Here is a 20,359-nt window from a genome sequence, read left to right as displayed (position 1 = left end):
CAGGGCATCCTTAAAAGACAGCTGCAACATAGGACCAGGAAGGGAGAACAGTGTAGCCCTGGCACCTGTTCACTCAGCAGTTATCTTGCAGAGCTTAGGACCTTTTTACAAGCTGTTTCCTCTATCTCCAAACCTTTGCCTGATTTGCTCCTTGTTATTTAGTTCTCAGCTTGAAGGCCACCTGCAATCCCTCCATCCTGATCCCATGGCTTCTCCAGAGCACTTATCTTCACCCCGGGGTGTTGTGCTCCCTTACTTACCTGCATGTCACCTCTCCCCAGTCCTTGTATTAGTCACATACAGCTGCTATAACAAAATATCACACGTGGAAATGGATTCTCTCGCAGTTCTGGAGGTGGAAGTCCAAGATTGAGGTGTCAGCAGGTTTAATTTCTTGAGACTTCTCTCCTCGGCTGCCTTCTACCAATGTTCTCATGTGGCATTTTCCTCTCCGTGCTCACACATCGCTGTCCAAATTTCCTCTTCTTATAAAGACACCAGGTGGAAATGTGACAGCCCTGACTTTTACTGGTTTATTTTTACTGCGTTTTTAGTGTGGTAAAATACACATAGCATGAGGCACAGAGGGAGCAGTGGGGGCAGAGGAAATTTTATCTCCTTCTGGGAGGGCAGAGAGAGGATAGCTGACCTGGGTTCTGAAGACTTAATAGGAGTTTTCGTGGAAGGGGGTAGTTGGATAGTGGCTGGCCTTTACCGAGTGCTTACTCAAGGCCAGGGACTGTTGTAAGTGCCTGACAGGAATTAATGCTGTTTGTTCTTCTCATGACCCAGTGAAGTGGGTATGGTTGTGCCCTACTTACAGATGAGGAGCCACGGCTCATAAAAGTTAAGAAACCTGCTCCCATGGGGAGTGAGTGGGGAGTTGGAGTCAGCAGGTTGACTCCAGAGCCTCTGCTTTATCATGGCGGTCTTCCCGCCTGTGGGACACTGGGGTGACTTCCAGTAGGACCCGGATGACCTGGATCAGAGCTGTCACGTCTTGCAGGAAATACCACCAACGCAAGGACATTATTCTCTCTTCAATTGTCCTCCAGTGTTTCTCATGCAATTGAGGAGAAATTCCCTGTTTTGTTGCCAGTGTGCCAGTGTGTCTAGACTACTCTTTTTAAAAATATATATTTTTATTGATTTCAGAGAGGAAGAAAGAGGGAGAGAGAAATTAGAACATCAATGATGAGAATCATTGATGGGATTGAGCCTGCAAGCCAGGAATGTGCCCTTGACTGGAATTGAAACTGGGACCCTTCAGTCCCCAGGCCTATGCTCTATCCACTGAGCAAAACCAGCCAGGGATAGAATACTTTTGGTTGTTGTTGATCCTCACCCGAAAATATTTTTCCATTGATTTTTAGAGAGAGTGGAAGGGAGGGGAAGACACACACACACACACACACACACACACACACACACACACACAGAGAAACATCCATGTGAGAGAGACACATCTATTGGTTGCCTCCAGCATGCACCCCTACCTGGGCTGGGGAGGGTGCAACCCTGCTACTGAGGTCTGTGCCCTTAACCAGAATCAAACCCATGACCCTTTAGTCTGTGGGCCAACGCTCTATCCACTGAGCAATACCAGCTGGGGCTAGACTACTTCAGTCTCCCTGGTGGAGGGAGAAACAGGCATGCAGGCAACAGAATGTACAGTTTTGTTTTGGTCATGTTTACATATTTATGATTCCCTATTGAGGGCTAGAAATCTGGGTTTACATTCAAGGTAATGATATAAAATTTCCTTTTGAAGTAGGACTACTTAAATAAAATAAAAATGAGTTGATTTACGTACAACCATGAAGTCCACGACATAAAGGTTCGCTGCCCACTATGGTGGAGGAGGGGCCCTGGTGGTGGTTAGCGCCCACTACTCCACTGGATTGTGTGGCCGCCAGGGAGTCCTAGGAGCTCGGACAGGGACAGGCAGCCGGCCTAAGCGCCACCTCAGCAGGATGCTTTCAGCTCCCACAGCTGCGCCTTGAAATGTGAGGCTTGTCCGGGTGGCTTCCCTAACCATCCCTCCAGCCTTGCGTTTCCCAGACCTGCGTGTGTATGTCTGGACTCAGGCTCATCTCAACCTGTAATTTTTATTCCTGTGGCAGCAACAGGGTTAAGAAACAAACCTTATCTGTTGACCCACCTCGGGCTTCTGATGTGCTTTGCTCCATTAATAATTTAGTGAGGTGGACTGAATTGGATTGATTTCCCCCCAAAATCAATACACAAATGATTATTGTTTCAGGGCACTTCTGAGTGCTTCGGCAAGGCCGAGGGGAGCTGTTTGTTTGAAGATTGGAACTGTACTCAGCATCCAAAATTACTGCTGAGAGGGTTATGTAAACCAAGGGGTGAACTGGTGCTAACATTTTTATTGCAATAAAAGCCTTTTCCCTTTTCTGAATGGTGCTTCTACGACACGCGTACCATCACTGTTCCAGGCCTATAATTTTAAAATTACTGCTCGATACAGGAGGTGAAGTGATGTTACTGCTGCTGGTCTATTAAGGTTGTGAGAGCCAGCAATAGCCAGCAGTAGCTTGGAGAGCAGCTATGGCTGGATGTGTGTGGCCGCACCGGGCCCATCACCATGGATGTGCCTGCAGACGTGCCAGGGCCGGATCAGTGAGTGGTGGTGGGAGGAGGGTGGGAGGTGGAGGGGGTGATGCCTGGGCCCCTTACAGGGTGGAGCAAGCACTGGGCATCAAGCCTTGTCCCCTCTCCCCCAAAGAACAGGCTGTAGGAAGGCAGAGACTAGGAAGCTGCACTAAACCCAAAGCAGCAATGCAGACTGGCTGCCTCATCTCTCATCTCTCACAGGTGGAAATGTTGTGACAACCCTGATTTTTACCAGTTTATTTCCACTGTATTTTTATTGTGGTAAAATATACATAACACAAACTTTACCATTTTAACCATTTTTAAGTGTGTGGTTCAGTGGCATTAAGCACGTTTACATTGTTGTGCAACCATCACCACCATCTGTCTCCAGAACTCCCTCCCCGCAAACTGAAACTCTGTTCCCATTAAACACTAACTCCCCAATTGCCCCTCTCTCCAGCCCCTGGTAACCACCCTTTTAATTTCTGTCTTTATGAATTTGAATACTCTAGGTTCCGCATGTAAGTGGAATCATACAGTATTTGTCCATTTGTGACTGGCTTATTTCACTTAGCATAATGTCCTCAAGGTTCATCCATGTTATAGCATGTGTCAGAATGTCCTTCCTTTTATTTTTTTATTTATTTATAAATATATTTTATTGATTTTTTACAGAGAGGAAGGGAGAGAGATAGAGAGTTAGAAACATCGATGAGAGAGAAACATCGATCAGCTGCCTCCTGCACACCTCCCACTGGGGATATGCCCGCAACCCAGGTACATGCCCCCGACCGGAATCAAACCTGGGACCCTTCAATCCGCAGGCCAACGCTCTATCCACTGAGCCAAACCGGTTTCGGCAGAATATCCTTCCTTTTAAAGACTGAATAATATTCCGTTGTATGGGCATACTACATTTTGTTTATCCATTTACCTGTCAAGGTACTTGGGTTGTTTCCACCTTTTGGTTATTGTGAATAATGCTGTTATGAACATGATGGTGCAAGTATTTCCTGAAGCTCCTGCTTTCAATTCTTTGGCTGTATGCCCCAAAGTGGAATTGTTGAGTCATATGGCAGTTCCATGTTTAACCTTTGGAGAAACTGCCAAACTATTTTCCATAGTAGCTGCACTATTTTATATTCCCATCAGCGATGTGCAAGGATTCTAACTTTCCACATTCTTGCTAACACTTGTTATTTTTCTTCTCTCTTTCTTTCTAATAGCCATTTTAATGGATATAAAGTGGCATCTCATTGTGGTTTGGATATCTTTAGTATTTTTAATTCAAATAAACCTTAATTCCCTTTTCCTAAAGCGATTTTTCTCTCCTTACCTCCTTTCCTGCCCTCCCACCATCTTATTTAAAAGTTGTACAATATTAGATGCCATTCAGAAATCCCACAGTCACAGGCTTTCATGTTTGTCTCTACTTAAGTGGCTGAGATTTTAAAACATCATTAGAGAAGCAGGAATTTTAATGTCTGTGAGAGAAAAATAGCCTTTTAGAAGACACTGTCTTGGGACGCTCATCTGCAGGGGCCCCCAGAAACCTTATAACACACCCAGGGATGGGTTCTGCCCAAGGAGACACCGGCCACAGAGGCATACAGAGCTCCCCTCTCACCACGGGCTCGCTGAGTCGCTGGCCTTGGGTGTTTGGGATGTTTCTCTCCAGGGGGCCCTGGGCCCTGGCGAGGCTGCTCCGAGGGCTGCTCACAGTCCTCCAAATGCACTCTGGCTCTGCTTCCTGACCGGTGTCCTGGCAGAACAGAGGAAGGGTCAGAATTAGTTCTGGGAAGAGTGGAAACGTTCTGAGAACAGAAGGAGTTGGCTGGAGAGGGGGTCTTGGTAGGCAGGGCTAGTCCCATAGGATCACCAGGCTCAGGTTAAAAACTTTGAAGTCTGTTCTGTAGCATTTTCTGCAGGGGACGTGATCACGTTGCTTGTCAAAAATATGAGCTGTCGATTGGGAGGCAGGTGATCACTTAGGAGGCTTCTGCAGAGGTCCAAGAGAGGAGATGGTGGCTGGGACCAGGGAGGTGGTCGTGGTGATGGAGAGAAGTGGACAGACTGGAGATACATGTGGCGACTATCAGCACTCAGTGATGGACGGTGTGGGAAGATCGGAGTAGAAGTTATCTCCTCAGTAAGTGATGTGGCCACGAACTGAGCTGGGTGCAACAGGGAAAGTGCAGAGGGGGAGGTGTCCAGTCTAGATTTCAGGTGGGACAATGACGGGTTTGTCTTCCTTGGAGAAAGGAAGACATCTGCACTAAACCTGGACCAGGTGGTCGTAGGACCTCGTTTCAGTTTTACTTGCCAAAGCTACTTTTGACCTTTGACCCTCAGCTATATTCTAACTATTTGAATTCAAGAAAGATAATTACCATTCAACTCAGCATCCTCTATGTAGTACCCAGCAACCAACTGGATAGGAGAGGGCTTCAGTTTACATCTGCAGGGGGGCGGATGGGAGGGGGCGAGAGTTCTCTCCAGAGGCAGTGGCTTACTCTGTGTCTGTGGCAGCCTCAGGGCACGCAGCCACTGATGGGGCGACGGCAGCGCCCCTTGTTCTGGACAGGGATGTATGTGGGACACCTCTGTGCCCTTCCCTCCCCCTCCTGCTCGTCCTCTCACCCCTGGAAGAGATTGCAGAAGGCCTCAAAGGCCCACAGTCCACGTCTCGCGGGACACACCTGAGTGACAGCGTCTTTGCTGCTTCCTAACTGGGAAGGCCGGCTTCCCGCTCGCAGGACCCTGATCCCCGCTGTTTGCAGAGGCGGAGGGAGCAGGTGCCTGCAGCCAGGCTGTGGAATCCTGCAGCTAGAAACTGTTCCAGGTGGGGTGAGGTGGTTTGGGGGAGAGGACTGAGCCAGGGCTACCCGGGGGACTCCCAGCAAACTGCCCCCCTCCCTCGCCGAGGGCGGCAGCCTGTAGGATACTAGACCACGGAGGGGCTAAACCAGAAATGGGGTGTCAATCAGTCTCAATATGGGCAGGGTTTAAGTTTGTGCCCCCATACCCTACCCTAGCCTAGCAGGAGGACCAACAGACCCACAGAAGCAGTCAGTGGCAAAATGAACTATGTTTAAAAAAATAAAAATAAATGTGAAAAGTCTATGATGAACAAGTGATCAAACGTTTAAATCAAGATAGGTTGTTGTTTGTTTTATGACCCCACACTGTTGTGCAATGGCTGGTGGTCCCCTGCCATGTGGCTTTATGAGGGTTGACAATGAACTGTTACCAGATTTAGGCAATTCAGAGCTTTAATATAGTCATGTTTTGTGATTGTAGAACTTCTGTTAACCTTTCTCCTTTGATCCAAAATATGGGAGGGTATTTTGATGGGTATGTGTAGGGGCTCATCTTTTTCTTTTTGTCTCAGGCTCTGAGCAGGACTCCTCCTGGCACTGGTCTTCACGCTGGATTCCTTAGGTAACGCGCTGTGTACACTGAAGACGGGACAGAGCTGCGGTGCTCCCTGCCGTGCCCCTACTCCAGCCAAACGGTTCGCCATTCTGCCACGCACAAAGGCAGAGCAGTCTGAGGAAATTCAGACACCAGATGACGGCAGGCTAGTGCTCTTCACCATACATGAATTGTTTATCTTGTTATTTTATTCTCAAATCCTTTAATACATCTCCCAAGAAGAAGTCTGCTTTGGAAAAATCAAAGAAATTACAAGAGAACAAGAAAAACCAGAAAAACTAAAAACTTTTACTAACAGAACACCAGTTCCTCTCAACGTTCTCTCTTAACAGGCTCTGATCCAAGGCGGGTGGGGGGGGGGGGTGCGGAGGGTCCTGAGCCCCAGCGGGCGGTGGGCAGGCCACACCAGCCTCCATGCCAGGAACCTTTGGGGACGTCAGGTTTCACATCATTCTCAAGGAAGGGGGCTGACCTGCTTGACCCTAAATGGCCTTTTCAACCCTCCTTTATGTCTCTCCAGGTTTCTGCTTCTTCTGGGCCCACCTCTGCTGACTGCTTTCTCAGATGGCGGCCCAATCCCGAGAAGCAGGCCTCCTCTCCACTCCCCAGGGGCCGCTGGGAGGGGTGCGTTTCCCAAAGCCTCAGAGAGTGGCCCCCAATATCCCCTCACAGGCCTTGCTGTGCACAGAGGGATTCATCGCAGGGATGTGGCATGGCTCCTGGGGCTGTGGCAGACGAGGGGGTCGGGCCGGAGGGGCAGGCTGTCCTGCCCTCAGGTCCCGAGCAGCCCTGTGTAGCTCCTTTCTCTAGCTGCCACCTTCTACCAACCCTCCTCCCCGCGCTGCCCGGCACTTCCGGGCGCCGGGCTCCACCACGGGAGGCCCGGCCATCGCTGACTCGGCCCCGGGGGAAAGGCCCACCCGGAGGGCCGGGCTCCAGGGCCCGAGGGCGCGGACCGGGCCGAGCGGCGGGCGCGGAGCTGTCCAGCACCCGAGCAGGGCGCGCGCCCCGGCCCGCCCCGCGCCTCCTCCCTCCCCGCCAGCGCCACTGCGGCTCGGCGGGCGCGTCACGTGGCTGGCGCGGCGCGGCCTCGGAGCTCCGGGCGGGCGAGGGGCCGGGCGGCAGGACCCAGACCTGCGGACCCACCACCCGTGGCACCGGCCGGGCGGGCTGCGCGGCGCGGCGCGGGGCATGGGCGCGCCGGCGGCCCCCGGGCACAGGCCGGCCGCGGCGGGGCGCCCGGGGCGTGGGGGCAGCGGCGGGCGGGGGTCCTCCCTGGTGGCCGCCGCTGAGCCCCCGCGGGGCCCGTGACGCCGCGGCCGATGTGGCCCCGCGCGCCGCCGGCCTGCACCGCCGCCTCGCCAAGACGCCGCCACCCGCGCCGGGCCCGCAGCCGCTGCGGGAGTCGGAGCCCGAGCCCGAGCCGGAGCCCTAGCGGGACCCGGGGGGCAGGAGGCGGGCCTGCAGGCGGCCGGGGCGGGCATGGAGCTGCGGGCGGTCGCGGGGCCGGAGGGGGCGCCGGGCGCCCGGGCGCAGCTGGCGGTCGTCTGCTTGGGTGAGTGGGCCGCGCAGGCCGCGGGGTCGGGGCCCGGGTCTCGCAGACCCCGCCGCGCCCGGACGGGACCTCCGCCCCGCCCTCTCCCTGCGGCCGGGCTTCCGGAGCCGGCGCCCGGGAGCTCGGGGCCTGCTGGGTCGCGGGCCTGGTGGGCGACCCCGGCCCCGCGCGGCTCCGAGCGGGCGATGCGCGGGGAGGCTGTGCGTGCGGGCGGCGGCGGGCGCCCGGGGCCTCCGGAGCTGCGGACAAAGGCGAGGCCGGCTGCCCCTTCGCCCCCCCCCCCCCCCCGCAGGAAGTCTCCTTTTTCTGCCCGTAGTCAGGGTGGGGGCGGTGCTGACCGGAGCCTGGACTCCGGATGCCCGGCGGAGGCCGCTCCGAGAATGCCCCAGGCCCCCTTTTGTGTCTTCCCGGGACCAGGGCCGGCCCCTTCAGTTCAGTGGTGCCTGGGGAGGCCCAGGGGCCCGTGCAGGCCAGGCGCCTGCCAGGAGGGCTCCCGCCCTACCCAGGAGTTTGTCTGCCCACCTTTCCAGGGCCCTATGTCGGGGAGAGAAGGAAAGAGTTCATTAGACCCTCAGTGCACATGGCCCCTTATTTACCAGGATAAAGGGGGGAGGCCCTTCTCTGAGCCTGGGGTCAGTCCTGGACACCCTGTGGTGTCATTGAGGAAGGCACTGGAACCCCATAGGTTTGCTGAAGCTCCTGAAATGACAGTTAAAAAGAAACCTGAAGGTTTGAAGCTACATGATCCCCTGTCCCTGCAAGAATCAGGGTGCCGCGTGTGTGTGTGTGTGTGTGTGTGTGTGTGTGTGTGTGTGAGGGAAGACACCTGCCTCTTGTGTGAGCTTCGAAGTGCTCCCTCCCCAACCTATTGGTGGTCGGTGCTCTGGACTCTGAGTGCTGGGTGGGCTCCCCGGCGAGCAGGGCAGGCGGACAGCCCTTTGGCTTCCCACGGCCCTCCCTGCCCAGATGTGGCCCAGAGCCTGGGTGTCCCGAGAGGGGGCAGTTGCCCCTGCTTCCTCGCCAGGTGGGGTTAACCCTCAGAGACACCCTCTGCCTTCCTTGGCTCACAATGTTGGGTGGAGGGGGCGCCCTGACCCACTGCGAAGTTGGGTTTGCCCATACCCTCCTCCTGGTTCCCCTGCAGGAAAGCAGAGGACAAACCCCCCGGGGGGGGCGGTACTTGAGGGGGTGGGTGGCAGGAGAGTTCCTTGCCTCCCTTCTCAAGGTTAGTGTGGCACAGTAAAGACGCCCCTGACCTCTGCTAGGCGAGCACCCCTGTAAAATGGGGGATCAGAACGTCTTTCCTACCTCCTGGCTGGCAGTGGCTGAGGTGGCAGGAACCCCTTGGACAGGCAGGGCCTCTGCCCGGGCTGAGCCAGGGCCCCTCTCTGATGGGTGGTCCAGGCCTGAGCTTCTCAAACCCAACAGGAGACAGGAACATACCCCTCCCAAGTGAGTTAGAGTTCCCAGGCATGGGGAGTGGCAGGAGTGGTCAGGTGCAGCCCGGCTTGCGCACTGCGCTCTTCTGCTGTAGGTGTGCAGTGGGTTCTGAGACCCTCTGGGGTCCCTGCAGGCCCAGCTGGGAGCAGCAGCCTCTGTGGCAGTGCTCGGGGCTTTTGCTCTGGGAGAGGAAGCGAACCAGCCTGGAGTTCGGGCTCTGTTGTCTTGGGCCCCTGAACGGCAGGTGCCTAGGTCCCAGGAGCCACCCTCCCTGGACCCTCTTTATGTTTTTCGCAGTGAACATCGTTCTCACTGGCCGGCTCAGCAGCGCAGTTCCTGCTTTAGGTGAGTAAGACACTTCCTTCCTCTTCCCTTCTTCCCTGCCTTCCGGTTTAGTAACCTCTGAGGACAGGCCTTCAAGGTCCGGGTTCTACCTCTGAGGTCAGTCCTAGTGTATCTTTTCTGCTTCCCAAACAGGCTGTTTGACTTTAGGCAAGCTTAAACTTCCCTGAATGTCAGTTTCCACGTCTATAAAATGGGTGCAATAATAAGACTTACTTCAAAGCCTGTTATTGGGGTTGAATGAGCGAACGAGGCAAGGTACTCAGCATGGTATTGACACATGGTGGCTTAATACCACTAGCAAACCGCCTGGTCTAGTTGGCAGATTGTACTTCCTGTAGGCTGTGGGGTTCCCCGAGGGCCACGAGCTGCCAGAGATGCTGTCTGTTTTTGAATTATACCTGGGATTTAATTTATAAAGGCATGACTGAGTGATGGCACGGAGAGGTCAATGCCATTGACAGAAGTTGTTACGTATGTGTCTTGAGAGAAAGGGATACTGGCCACACCACGCAGGGCCACAAGTTCGATCAGGTTTGATGCAGGGCGGCCAAGGCCAGAGCATCAATTGGAGTTTCTGTGGGAACGTCAAGGCAGGGCAAGGCAAACCGTTTAGAATTGGCTAGGATGGTTTAAGGCAGGGGAAATATTGGCTTGCTGTGTGAATCAGGTAAGAAGGCGGGTGGGGGCTCAGCCTTGGAGCAGCCGGCCTGGGAAAAGGCAGGCTCCAGACAAACCAGCATGCAGGAGAGAGGTGAACACGCTGACCGGTAGTTTGGCCCTGCAATGAATGGATGCCAAATAGACATATAATATCCGAGAAAACACAGTTGGAGCTCTGCCCCTGCCTTTGCCTGTCAGACCGGGTCTGTCCATCCACTGGCCATCTTTGTGCTTGTGCAATGTGCCTAGTGCAGCAAAGACTGTCAGGAGTGGGAAGGGAGGATGAGCCCATGAGGGCATTTGCTCTTTGCTGAGGGGGTTGCCAGGGTTTGGCAAATGGGTAAGTTTAGAGACTCTCATGGTCCTTGGTGCCACCAGGAGACATTTAAGAAGGGCCTCAGGAAGCTGGGAGAATGTGTGGTCCCCAATCTGGGTACTTGCTGATTTGTTTGCTATCTGCTGTGCTGCATGGAGGGGCAGGAGATAGGGGACTTCTAGTTCTGCCCAGGGCTCAACTTTAGCAGAAACTCACTGAGGTTGGTTCAAAGAGAGGTGTCTCTGCTAGCCAAGGTCACGGATGGGAGGCCCAGAGTCCACAGAGCGCTCTCATGGGCCCGCCTCTCAGACCCGGCCCGTCAGTCTCCTTCCGATTCTCCTTGCACACTAGCTCCGGCTCCCTGCAGCCCGCCTCCTCTGCTGACTCTGCTGGCCTAGGGCCCTGCCTTGCTCAGCACGGAGTCAGCCCAGCCCTGCCTGGCGTCCTGGCCCCCTCACCATTTCCAGGAGAAGACTGGCTGGCTGTGAGGGAGCGGGACGGCGTGCAGGTCTCACAGATGTGAGCCCCAGGCCAGCCCTGCTGCTGGTGTGGTGGGTTGACATGTCTGCCACATGCCTGTGCCCCAGGGTAGATGCTACAGGCATGAGGTTCACCCACAGAGCCAGGGAGGGAAAGACAGCCACCGAGCGCCGCACATTTTGTTCTTAGTTATCAAGACCTCAGTCCCAGGAGGTCCACATTGTCCAGCTCCAGGGGCCTCTGTCCACATCATGGTGCCTGTGTTCAGTGTCCCCATGTCTTGAGCTGCAAACAGTCTGTGTGGTCACAGGTGGTGGTCTGAGTCCTACCTTTTCTGGAGTCCAGCCCTGACCCCTCTAGCGTTGCTAAGAGACAGCTTAGAAGCTGAGACCCCCTCCCCCTCTGACCCAGGGCTCCATGGTTGCATTTTCAGGATTTTCCCTGTGACTCCTACTGTGAGGATCCTGGATCAGGACTGTCCCCTTGCCCCTTCCCAGTCTTCACTGGGCTCCTGAGGGCCTGGCTGGGCTGTCCTGGGGATCTCAGCCCCGGGACTAATGCCTCCTGCACCTTGGACTCTGGGCTCTGCCATGTGGCTACTATGACCTGGGGTGGCTTGGGTAGGTCTTCAGGCTATTCTGCACTCACCTGGCAGCTTCTCTGAGCTTCTGGGGTGGGGGTCCCAGCTTCCTGTGGTCTGGTGACAGCAGGCAGGTTGTCTGGGGGTATTGATGGCCTTTAGAAACCGGGCTTGCAGCTGTGCTTCCTCAGGCTCAGGCCCTCTCAAGAGTATGTGATGAAGGAAAGGCGCTCGCTGCTCTAAAAAATGCCCCATCATCCCTTGCCCACTTGAGCAGGCCACTTTGCCACAAGGGCCAAGGGAATTTTCTGTCCGAGTGAACACAGGTCCCCTCCAGCTAAAGCTCTGCTAGATCTCTCTGAGTGTCTCCTAAGCACCCCCCCAAATCTTCTATTCTGCTCCAGTATCTCCCCAAACACACAGTCCTCCCAGCTCCCCATACTGCTGGCCCATCCCATACCCTGTCACAACCCTCAGCTCCCACGGGGCGTAGCCTCCCACTCACCCGTCCCATGAATGTCTGCCTGCCACTTTCTCCAGATTTCCCAACCACCCTCAGAGAAGTGCACCCACTGACCACATTTTAATGATGGACAAGCAGAGGCCCCAAGATTGGGTTCCTAAGCCACTTTCTCCTGCCTGTGCCTGGATCCGGTGTTGGGTGGGCTTCCTGCTACCACAAAGAGGGCTGGGGCTGGTTGTCTGCGCTGGTGGTACCCTCCAAGCCCATCGCCAAGAGGTGTCCAGTCAAGAGGCCCTGACCAGAGCTCCCAGCTTCCTGCACTGACCCCGGCTTCCCTCCTGCTCCACATTCACTCTGCGTGGCTGGGCTGACACAACTGTGTTCTCTGTGGCCCGCTTTGGAGAAGAGCAAACAGTAACTGAATGACATTGCTGCCCCGGATGTGAGAATTTCTGGGGCAGCTCTGGGGGCCCCTCAGGAGCGAGGCTGTTTGGGGGATGTGTTGTCGGAGGCTTTGTTGAGAGGCAGAGCTGGCCTGGCAGCTGTCCAGTCATCTGTTCCTGACGTGGCTGGTGGTCTGAAACAGGCCTCCTGACCCCTGCAAGAGAATACTTCTCCCTCCAGACATCAGTCCCGGAGGGAGAAGTATTCTGGCCAGAGGGACGGCACGCAGGCATGGCTTTCCCGCCGGTGTGGGTGAGAGACCTGGCCTCTGAGTGTTTCGTCTCTGGGGAAGGCTTCCAGGCCATAGCAGGTATTGACTGGGCCCTGCTCTGCCCAGATCCTGTCCTGGGGCTGAGGATACGGTGGTTCCCAGCTTGCCTGACCTGGGCCCCTGCCTCAGAGGCCAGTGCTTCAGAGACTCCGTGTGGGGGAAGATGTGCTCTAGCAGCCTAGGCCCCCCTGCCTGTGACCCTCCCACCCAGCACCTTCCAGAGGAGAAGGTCTCTTCTGGTTTGCATAACCCCTCACCTCTCAGGGTATCTCCAGGCCAACAGCCAGGGTCCCTGTGAGGTCCACAAAGCTGGTGGCCGCACCTGTCAGAGGGAGTGGCCAGGCCATTCTGTTTGTTTAGTCCTTCCTCTGCTGGCCCATGACCAGCGTGCATCGCTCCCATTTATGGGTGAGAAATCTGAAGTTCAGGAGGGCTAGCCTCCGAGGGTGAGTGCCAAGTGGAGAGTCTTGGCTAGCGTCTCTCTGACCTGGTACCATCGAGGCTCTGAGGGCGAACTGAGCGAGGTCAGCCTTGTTTTAGGGTCACGTGGTGGTGGTTTTCTTCTAAGTCCTTTGACTTTCTTGTGAGCTGTGGAATGGGGGTTTTGGCTCCCTGGCAGTCACAGTATTGGGTCACCGGACCTCCATGGTCATGGCGACCCCAGTGGAAGGGGTTTCATGCCTCCAAATGCTAAGCAGGTGCTCGGGCTGGCCAGTTCTCGTTGACCCATATTTATTGAGCACCTGCCGGGTGTCAGGCCCTGTGTGGGATCCTGGGGACACAGTGTTGAGCCAGAGCCAGCACAACTCAAAGGGAAATTGCTGCTATGGCAGGTGCTGTGGAGGAGAGAAGCGGGGGGGACTGGAGCCCTAGTGGAGGGTCCCCTGGGGAAGGGGCCACTGGGCTGAAGCCCATAGGAGTGGATGGGCTAATGGGTGGGGAGAGCATCCTGCCAGGGGCCACAGGACAAAGTTTCCCTCCCATGGGAGGTACTACAGGAGCTGTGAGTGGAAAGATGGGTTATAGGGGGAGATGAGGCAGAAGAGGTGAGGGGCTGGTGCCACTGTGATGAATTTTGTCCTTGTCCTGTGAGCATGAGGACAAAATTTTGTGCAGCTGTGTTGAGAGCCAGCAGAGACCCCTGCTTCCGGGGAGACAGTGGAAGGTGCCAGGCAGTGGGAGAGTGAGGAGGTGATGGCACTGGACTCAGGTCATCATTTGTCTTCCTGAGCCTCAGGTTTCCTGTCTGTATTAGGGCCCGCCTTTGCCACAGGCTTTTGGGAGGATTCAGTGAAGCAGTGTGGTGAAGGGTTGAAGGGGCAGTGAGGGGTGGGGGCAGCCAAGGGCAGGGGCCTTGCCTGGTCCTGGGAAGGCTGGGAAGTGGAGGGCATGTATAATGAAGAGGGTATAGTGAGCCCGTGGTGAGGAGAGCCGTGGGGGTAGGGGCATGGTGGCCCCTCACTCACGCTGGCAGGTGTGACCTCTGCACTGGTCCCTAGTACAGCGCATGGTGACACGTCATAAATGCGTTGGCGCAGGCACGGCCGTACCAGAGAAGCAGGGTGGACTCTGACTGCCACTTACTGGCTGTGTGGCCATGGGCTGGCCACGTATTCTCTCGGAGCCTCAGTTTTCTCATCTGGTTACGAGATCTACCTCCAGTGGCTTCCCACTTATGCTCAGGATAAAACCCAAATTCTGTGTAATCAGACCCAGCCTGGGTTTCCAGCCCCATCTGGACATTTGCCCCTCCCTTCAGGCCTGTTTTGTTATTTTCGTTCCACCAGGGGATCTGCATAAAGTCAGTCTGGTCCCCTCCGCCCTCCGCAGCCTGTGAGTTCACAGAGCCTGTCTTATTCAGCATGCCTAGCACTGTGTTGGGCACATAGTAGGTACTCACATCTGTGTTGGGTGAACAGAGCTTCTTTCCTCTCAGACTGAGGGCTGTATTTGTCAAGTCCCAGGGAGGTCAGGCAGGTCTAGGGGTGCAGAATTCTTAATTGAACTGCGGTGCCAAGGCCAAGAGGCTGCCAAGCGGTGCCGAGGGGAGTTGTTGTTGGGCACGCTTCCAGCCCTGCCAGGGAGGGGAGATCAGGCCTAGGCTCTGTGCACAGGTGGGGTGGGGGCTACGGCTGCCCGTAGTCCGTGTGGGTGCTCCTTGTCCCTCCATGTACACCACTTCCATGAAGTCTCAAGTAGAGGCCTTGCCCTTGGCTATGCCCACCCTTGGCTGGCCTTTATCACACCTCGGAAAGGCCTGTGCTCAAGCTAAGCGTCCCCGCCTCCCCCCACTTCCTACCCAAAGGTGAGGCCAGCACTTCGCCTCCTCTCCTGACAGCTGCCTGCAGTGGGAAACTGGAGCAGCACACAGAACGGCGTGGCGTCATCTATAGCCCGGCCTGGCCCCTCAACTACCCGCCGGGCACCAACTGCAGCTGGTACATCCAGGGTGACCGTGGCGACATGATCACCATCAGGTATGGGAGTCCCCGGGGGGTGTCCAAGGGAACCTATATGGGTCTGCAAGTGCTAAATGTGTGTGTGAGAGAGAGAGAAAGAAAGAGGGAGGGAGGGAGGGTGGGAGAGAGAGAGAGAGAGAGAGAGAGAGAGAGAGAATGTATGTGATGGTGCATGTGACTGAGCACATATGTGGGCAGGCATGGAGTGCATGTGTGAGCATGTATGTGAGCATGTATGTGAGCATGTGTGAGTGTATATGTATGAGCACATGTGTGAGCAGGTGTGGAGGGCACATGTGAGTGTATGTGTTTGAGCACGTGTGTACTTGTGTATGTGTATGAGCTCAATCAGGTATAAATGACATGTGTGTGTCTAAGCACATGCATGTACATGAGCACATGTCTGAGCAAATTAGGAGGACAAATGTGAGCAGGTGAGTGTGCAAGTGTACGTGTGAGAGTCAGGTGTGAACATGAGTGTGCTGTAAGCAAATGAGTGCTGTGAGCATGTGAGTGTGCCCAGCTCCCAGGTCTCTGTGGGCCTCTGTGGCTGGCTACATGGAGCTGGGCCTCGTCTTGCCCTGAGCCTCTCTCAGTGGCTGTGGGGGCTGTGAGTCACCTCAGGCCTGCCAGGAATGGGAGCCCTGTGGGCTGGTAGGCATGGTCTAGCTCTCTGAGGTGGCAGAGGTATCTTCTCTGTCCTGCAGGGGTGGCTAGCACCTAGGGTTTCTCCAGGGTCCTCAGGGCAGTCTCAGCAGGAGCCCAGGTGCTCCAGCTGCAGGACATGCAGAGGGAAATGGGTTGAGGTGAACAGATGCTGGAACTCCTGGCCTGGGTGGCCATGGGGATATTTGGCTGGGGAGTCACTCTCCTAAATGCCAGTGCTCAGAAGGCCCCCGGTTACTCCATAGCTCCAAAGCATGGGATGTGCTGGCACAGTCAGGGTGTCCTAGTGTCTGTGCCTGCTTTCCCGTGGTCACAGGGCTGTGGCTCTCAGGCACATTCTCTTCAAAGACTTCACCCTCCTCCAAAGACTCCGGGCTCTATGATCTGCTCGTCCCACAGCCTGGGCCAGAGGTCCAGGGCTGATATATTTCTTCCCAGGTGACAAGCTGTCACCTAGCCCCAGCCTAGCCCCGCCCTGGGGGCATGCCCCCTCCCCCACAGTGCACAGGCCTGTGAGTTTGTGCAGGGTCTGTCCCAGCACACCCAGTGTGGGTGGGATCTGGGGCCTTGGGTCTCCCCACTTGGGAAGGTATCAGGGGAGGGAATTGCCCAAGATGGGGCTCCTCACTGGGCAGGCCTCCACTTTGGCTTTGGGGTGGGGATGCTATGTGTGTGCTGACAAGGCCTCCCCAGAGCTGCAGGGTCTGATGTGAAGGACACTGTTCAGAGTTTTTTATTCTTCTCGGACCTGCCCTCAGGTCCCTGGGTGTCTGGGAGTGGAGGAGAGGAGGTACAGGGTCGGGTTGGCCATCCTTGTTCTAAGCTCAGGCCTGAGTTCTCTGCTGGTCCTTGGCCACATGGGCCCTGCCTGCCTACCCACCCTTGCAGCTTCCGCAACTTTGACGTGGAGGAGTCCCACCAGTGCTCCCTGGACTGGCTCATGCTGGGCCCAGCGGCCCCACCCCGCCAGGAGGCCTTCCGGCTCTGTGGCTCTGCCATCCCGCCTGCCTTCATCTCCGCCCGGGACCATGTCTGGATCTTCTTCCACTCTGATGCCTCCAGCTCCGGCCAGGCCCAGGGCTTCCGTCTCTCATACATCCGAGGTGACACCAGCAACGGCATCGCAGGGCACCACAGAGCACTCAGTGCACCACGTGGGCGCCTGGGGCCAGAGCAGCACCCCCCATCTGCCTGCTCCCCGCTGGGTCTCCTCCAGGAACCCCATCAGGCTGAGCACAGTGGTGGGACGGGGACTAGTCATGTTGCTGCCTCAGCGTACCTTGGAGTCCCTCAAGGTCACTGATCCCACTCCAGAATTGGTTAGAGTGGGGGCTCACCCCTTCACCCAGATCACCCTGCACCTCAGGTCAGGGACTTAGTTTACCTGACATTCGAGGGGTCTTTATGCCTCAGGTGGCCATGTGAGGCCAGGGGCTCTCCTCTATGTCTCCTGCCTCTTCCTTGGCCCTGCAGAGGCCCCGCTGGAATGGGGGAGCCACCCTGCCCGTTCCTGGCCCTCAGGCCCCATGCTGGAGGAGGCCCTGCCCTCCCCTGACTATCTTCCTCTGCTCTCTTCATTCCACAGGGAAACTAGGCCAGGCATCCTGCCAGGCAGATGAGTTCCGCTGTGATAATGGCAAGTGCCTGCCGGGCCCATGGCAGTGCAACACTGTGGATGAGTGTGGCGATGGCTCTGATGAGGGCAACTGCTCAGCGCCTGCCTCCGAGCCACCCGGAAGCCTGTGCCCTGGGGGCACCTTCCCCTGCAGCGGGGCACGCTCCACGCGCTGCCTGCCTGTAGAGCGGCGCTGCGACGGCACGCAGGACTGCGGCGATGGCTCCGATGAGGCTGGCTGCCCTGACCTGGCATGTGGCCGGCGGCTGGGCAGCTTCTATGGCTCCTTTGCTTCCCCAGACCTGTTTGGTGCAGCCCGAGGGCCCTCGGACCTTCACTGCACATGGCTGGTGGACACACAAGACACGCGGCGTGTGCTGCTGCAGCTGGAGCTGCGGCTGGGTTATGACGACTACGTGCAGGTGTACGAGGGCCTGGGTGAGCGTGGGGACCGCCTGCTGCAGACGCTGTCCTACCGCAGCAACCACCGGCCCGTGAGCCTTGAGGCTGCTCAGGGCCGCCTCACTGTGGCTTACCATGCCCGCGCCCGCAGCGCTGGCCACGGCTTCAACGCCACCTACCAGGTGAAGGGCTACTGCCTCCCGTGGGAGCAGCCGTGTGGGAGCAGCATCGAGGGCGACATGGGTGACACAGGGGAACAGGGCTGTTTCTCGGAGCCACAGCGCTGCGATGGCTGGTGGCACTGCGCTAGCGGCCGAGATGAACAGGGCTGCCCCGCCTGCCCTCCGGACCAGTACCCCTGCGAGGGTGGCAGCGGCCTGTGTTACACACCTGCTGACCGCTGCAACAACCAGAAAAGCTGCCCTGATGGCGCTGACGAGAAGAACTGTTTCTCCTGCCAGCCTGGCACCTTCCACTGTGGCACCAACCTGTGCATCTTTGAGACGTGGCGCTGCGATGGCCAGGAGGACTGCCAGGATGGCAGCGATGAGCACGGCTGCCTGGCGGCCGTGCCCCGGAAGGTCATCACCGCCGCCCTCATCGGCAGCCTGGTCTGTGGCCTGCTGCTCGTCATCGCCTTGGGCTGCGCCTTCAAGCTCTACTCACTGCGCACGCAGGAGTACAGGTGGGCGGGCGGTCCTCACTGCTGCCCGGCGCCTGGGGTCACAGGCCATGAGCCTCAGCTTCTTCATTTCTCTGGAGAGAGGCTCTGGGCTCACTGTTCCTACGGCTGTGGGTAAATTGGGGCTCGGGCCACCCATGTGGGACTTCTCTTGTGCATCCAGGGTCCAGGAGTCTCAGGATGTCTGGAGGGTGTGGCAGGGCCCACATCCTGCTGTGCCCCGTGGGAGGCGGGAAGTGTGGGGTCCTGGCCAGCCCTGCTATGCTGCCCTTCTGCCCCTTGCTTTCAGGGCCTTTGAGACGCAGATGACACGCCTCGAGGCTGAGTTTGTGCGGCGGGAGGCACCCCCGTCCTATGGGCAGCTCATTGCCCAGGGCCTCATTCCACCCGTGGAGGACTTCCCTGTCTACAGTGCATCCCAGGTGAGCTCCAGAGGGCATGAGACCCTACAGTCCTCAGATCCCGGCTGGACCTGCGGGAATGCTGAGACAAAGTGGGGTAGATGGAGGCGGGAAGGGAGGCCGGGGGAGGGTGACATGGGGGCCGTGGCCAGATGGGGAGGACAAATTGGTCTCTTGGGGTCTCGGGTCCCTTGGGGGTCGTGCTGACCTCTGCCCCCTCAGCCGCCGACCCACCCTCCAGGCCTCCGTGCTACAGAACCTTCGCACAGCCATGCGGCGACAGATGCGCAGGCATGCCTCCCGCAGAGGACCCTCCCGCCGCCGGCTCGGCCGCCTGTGGAACCGGCTCTTTCACCGGCCTCGGGCACCGCGAGGACAGATCCCACTGCTGACTGCTGCGCGCACCTCACAGACAGTGTTGGGTGACGGGCTCCTCCAGCCTGCACCAGGGGCCGCCCTGGACCCCCCAGCACCCCTTACGGACACAGGCAGCGCTGGGGCAGCTGGAGATGGGTCCCCCAGTGCCCCCGTCCATACACCAGAGGTGGGGCCTTCTGTGCTGCCCCCCTTGAGCCTGCAGGACCCAGAGTACAGGCCAGTGGACAAGGACAGAAAGGCCTGCAGGGACCCTCTGATGGACAGCCCAGCTTCTGTGGACACGCCTCGGGAGCCCTGCTCGGCCCAGGACCCTCACTCCTTAGCCCCCACTGCCGGCAGCACCCTAGGCCCCCACCCACCAGAGCCACTGGGTGTCTGCAGGAGCCCCCCACCCCCCTGCTCCCCAACGTTGGAGGCCAGTGACGACGAGGCCCTGCTGGTCTGCTGACCCACCAGACGCGCTGGTGACTGCCACAGCCCCGCTTTGTAACCAGGGAATATACAGTTGTTTCTACCCTGCCTCTGCGTCCTTCTTTCTTGCAGTGTGGCCCACCCAGAATCCCGCCAGCTTGCCGCATCAGCATCCCTTCTGGTGGGCAAGGCGGGTGGGGCTGTGGGGGTTCAGCAGGGGGAGAGTGGAATGATGAGCCCCTCGGTGTGGTCCCGTGTCCACACAGACACCTGGGGTCTCACTTCTATCTCCCCCCTCCATTCTGGGAACCCGTTTCCAGAGAAGCAGGAGGACCAGGGGAGAGCTCTCTGGGGTGTTGTCTGTGGCTTCTCACTTCATTCACCCCAGAGGGCGCCAGAGCTGTGCCTGAACTGAACGTAGCTGTTGGGCACATGGAACCCGTCCACGTCCACGGTAGGTCGGCTCTGTTGGCACTGAGCTCTCCATCCTCCCAGCAGGACCCGGAGGAGCTGGGCCAGGAGGCTTCTGCCCCCAACTCATGCCTGTGGTGTAAGCCTGGGCCTGGCCAGGCTGATGACCCTTGCCCTCTAGCTGGAAGGGTCAATCTCCTGGGCACTGGGGCACTGAGAATGTGGGTGGGGGGAGGGGGAGGCCCGGGGAGATGCTGCTCGATGTTTCTCAGGGGACAGCGGCTGAGGCACAAGCTGACAGCGGCCAAATCCATCCCCCCCCTGTC

At 57.4% G+C, this 20,359-nt stretch overlaps 2 protein-coding genes across 14 annotated transcripts in view; one reads left to right on the top strand and one right to left on the bottom strand.

Annotated features, from left to right (window-relative positions):
• LOC132217058 (xaa-Pro dipeptidase) overlaps positions 1 to 20,359 on the bottom strand; it is a 467,255-nt gene that overhangs the window by 175,848 nt on the left and 271,048 nt on the right. The window lies entirely within an intron of this gene.
• Positions 7,166 to 19,730, top strand: LRP3 (LDL receptor related protein 3). 9 transcript variants are annotated; one of them, XM_059666998.1, is made up of 7 exons: positions 7,166 to 7,609; positions 9,347 to 9,394; positions 14,914 to 15,085; positions 16,622 to 16,836; positions 17,319 to 18,546; positions 18,722 to 18,854; positions 19,075 to 19,730. In XM_059666998.1, exons 1-7 carry the CDS (start codon positions 7,537 to 7,539, stop codon positions 19,657 to 19,659), a joined length of 2,454 nt encoding a protein of 817 aa, XP_059522981.1. In that variant the 5' UTR covers positions 7,166 to 7,536; the 3' UTR covers positions 19,660 to 19,730. The 9 variants fall into 9 exon arrangements, with proteins under 9 accessions (XP_059522981.1, XP_059522982.1, XP_059522983.1 ...); XM_059666999.1 differs by having other exon boundaries at positions 7,167 to 7,609; positions 14,947 to 15,085; XM_059667000.1 differs by having other exon boundaries at positions 7,170 to 7,609; positions 17,319 to 18,435.

The sequence above is a fragment of the Myotis daubentonii genome, chromosome 15, assembly GCF_963259705.1.
Source record: "Myotis daubentonii chromosome 15, mMyoDau2.1, whole genome shotgun sequence".
Classification (NCBI taxonomy): domain Eukaryota; kingdom Metazoa; phylum Chordata; class Mammalia; order Chiroptera; family Vespertilionidae; genus Myotis; species Myotis daubentonii.
The sequence above is the reverse complement of the archived record's forward strand: the minus strand, read 5'-3'. Positions and strand labels throughout refer to the sequence as shown.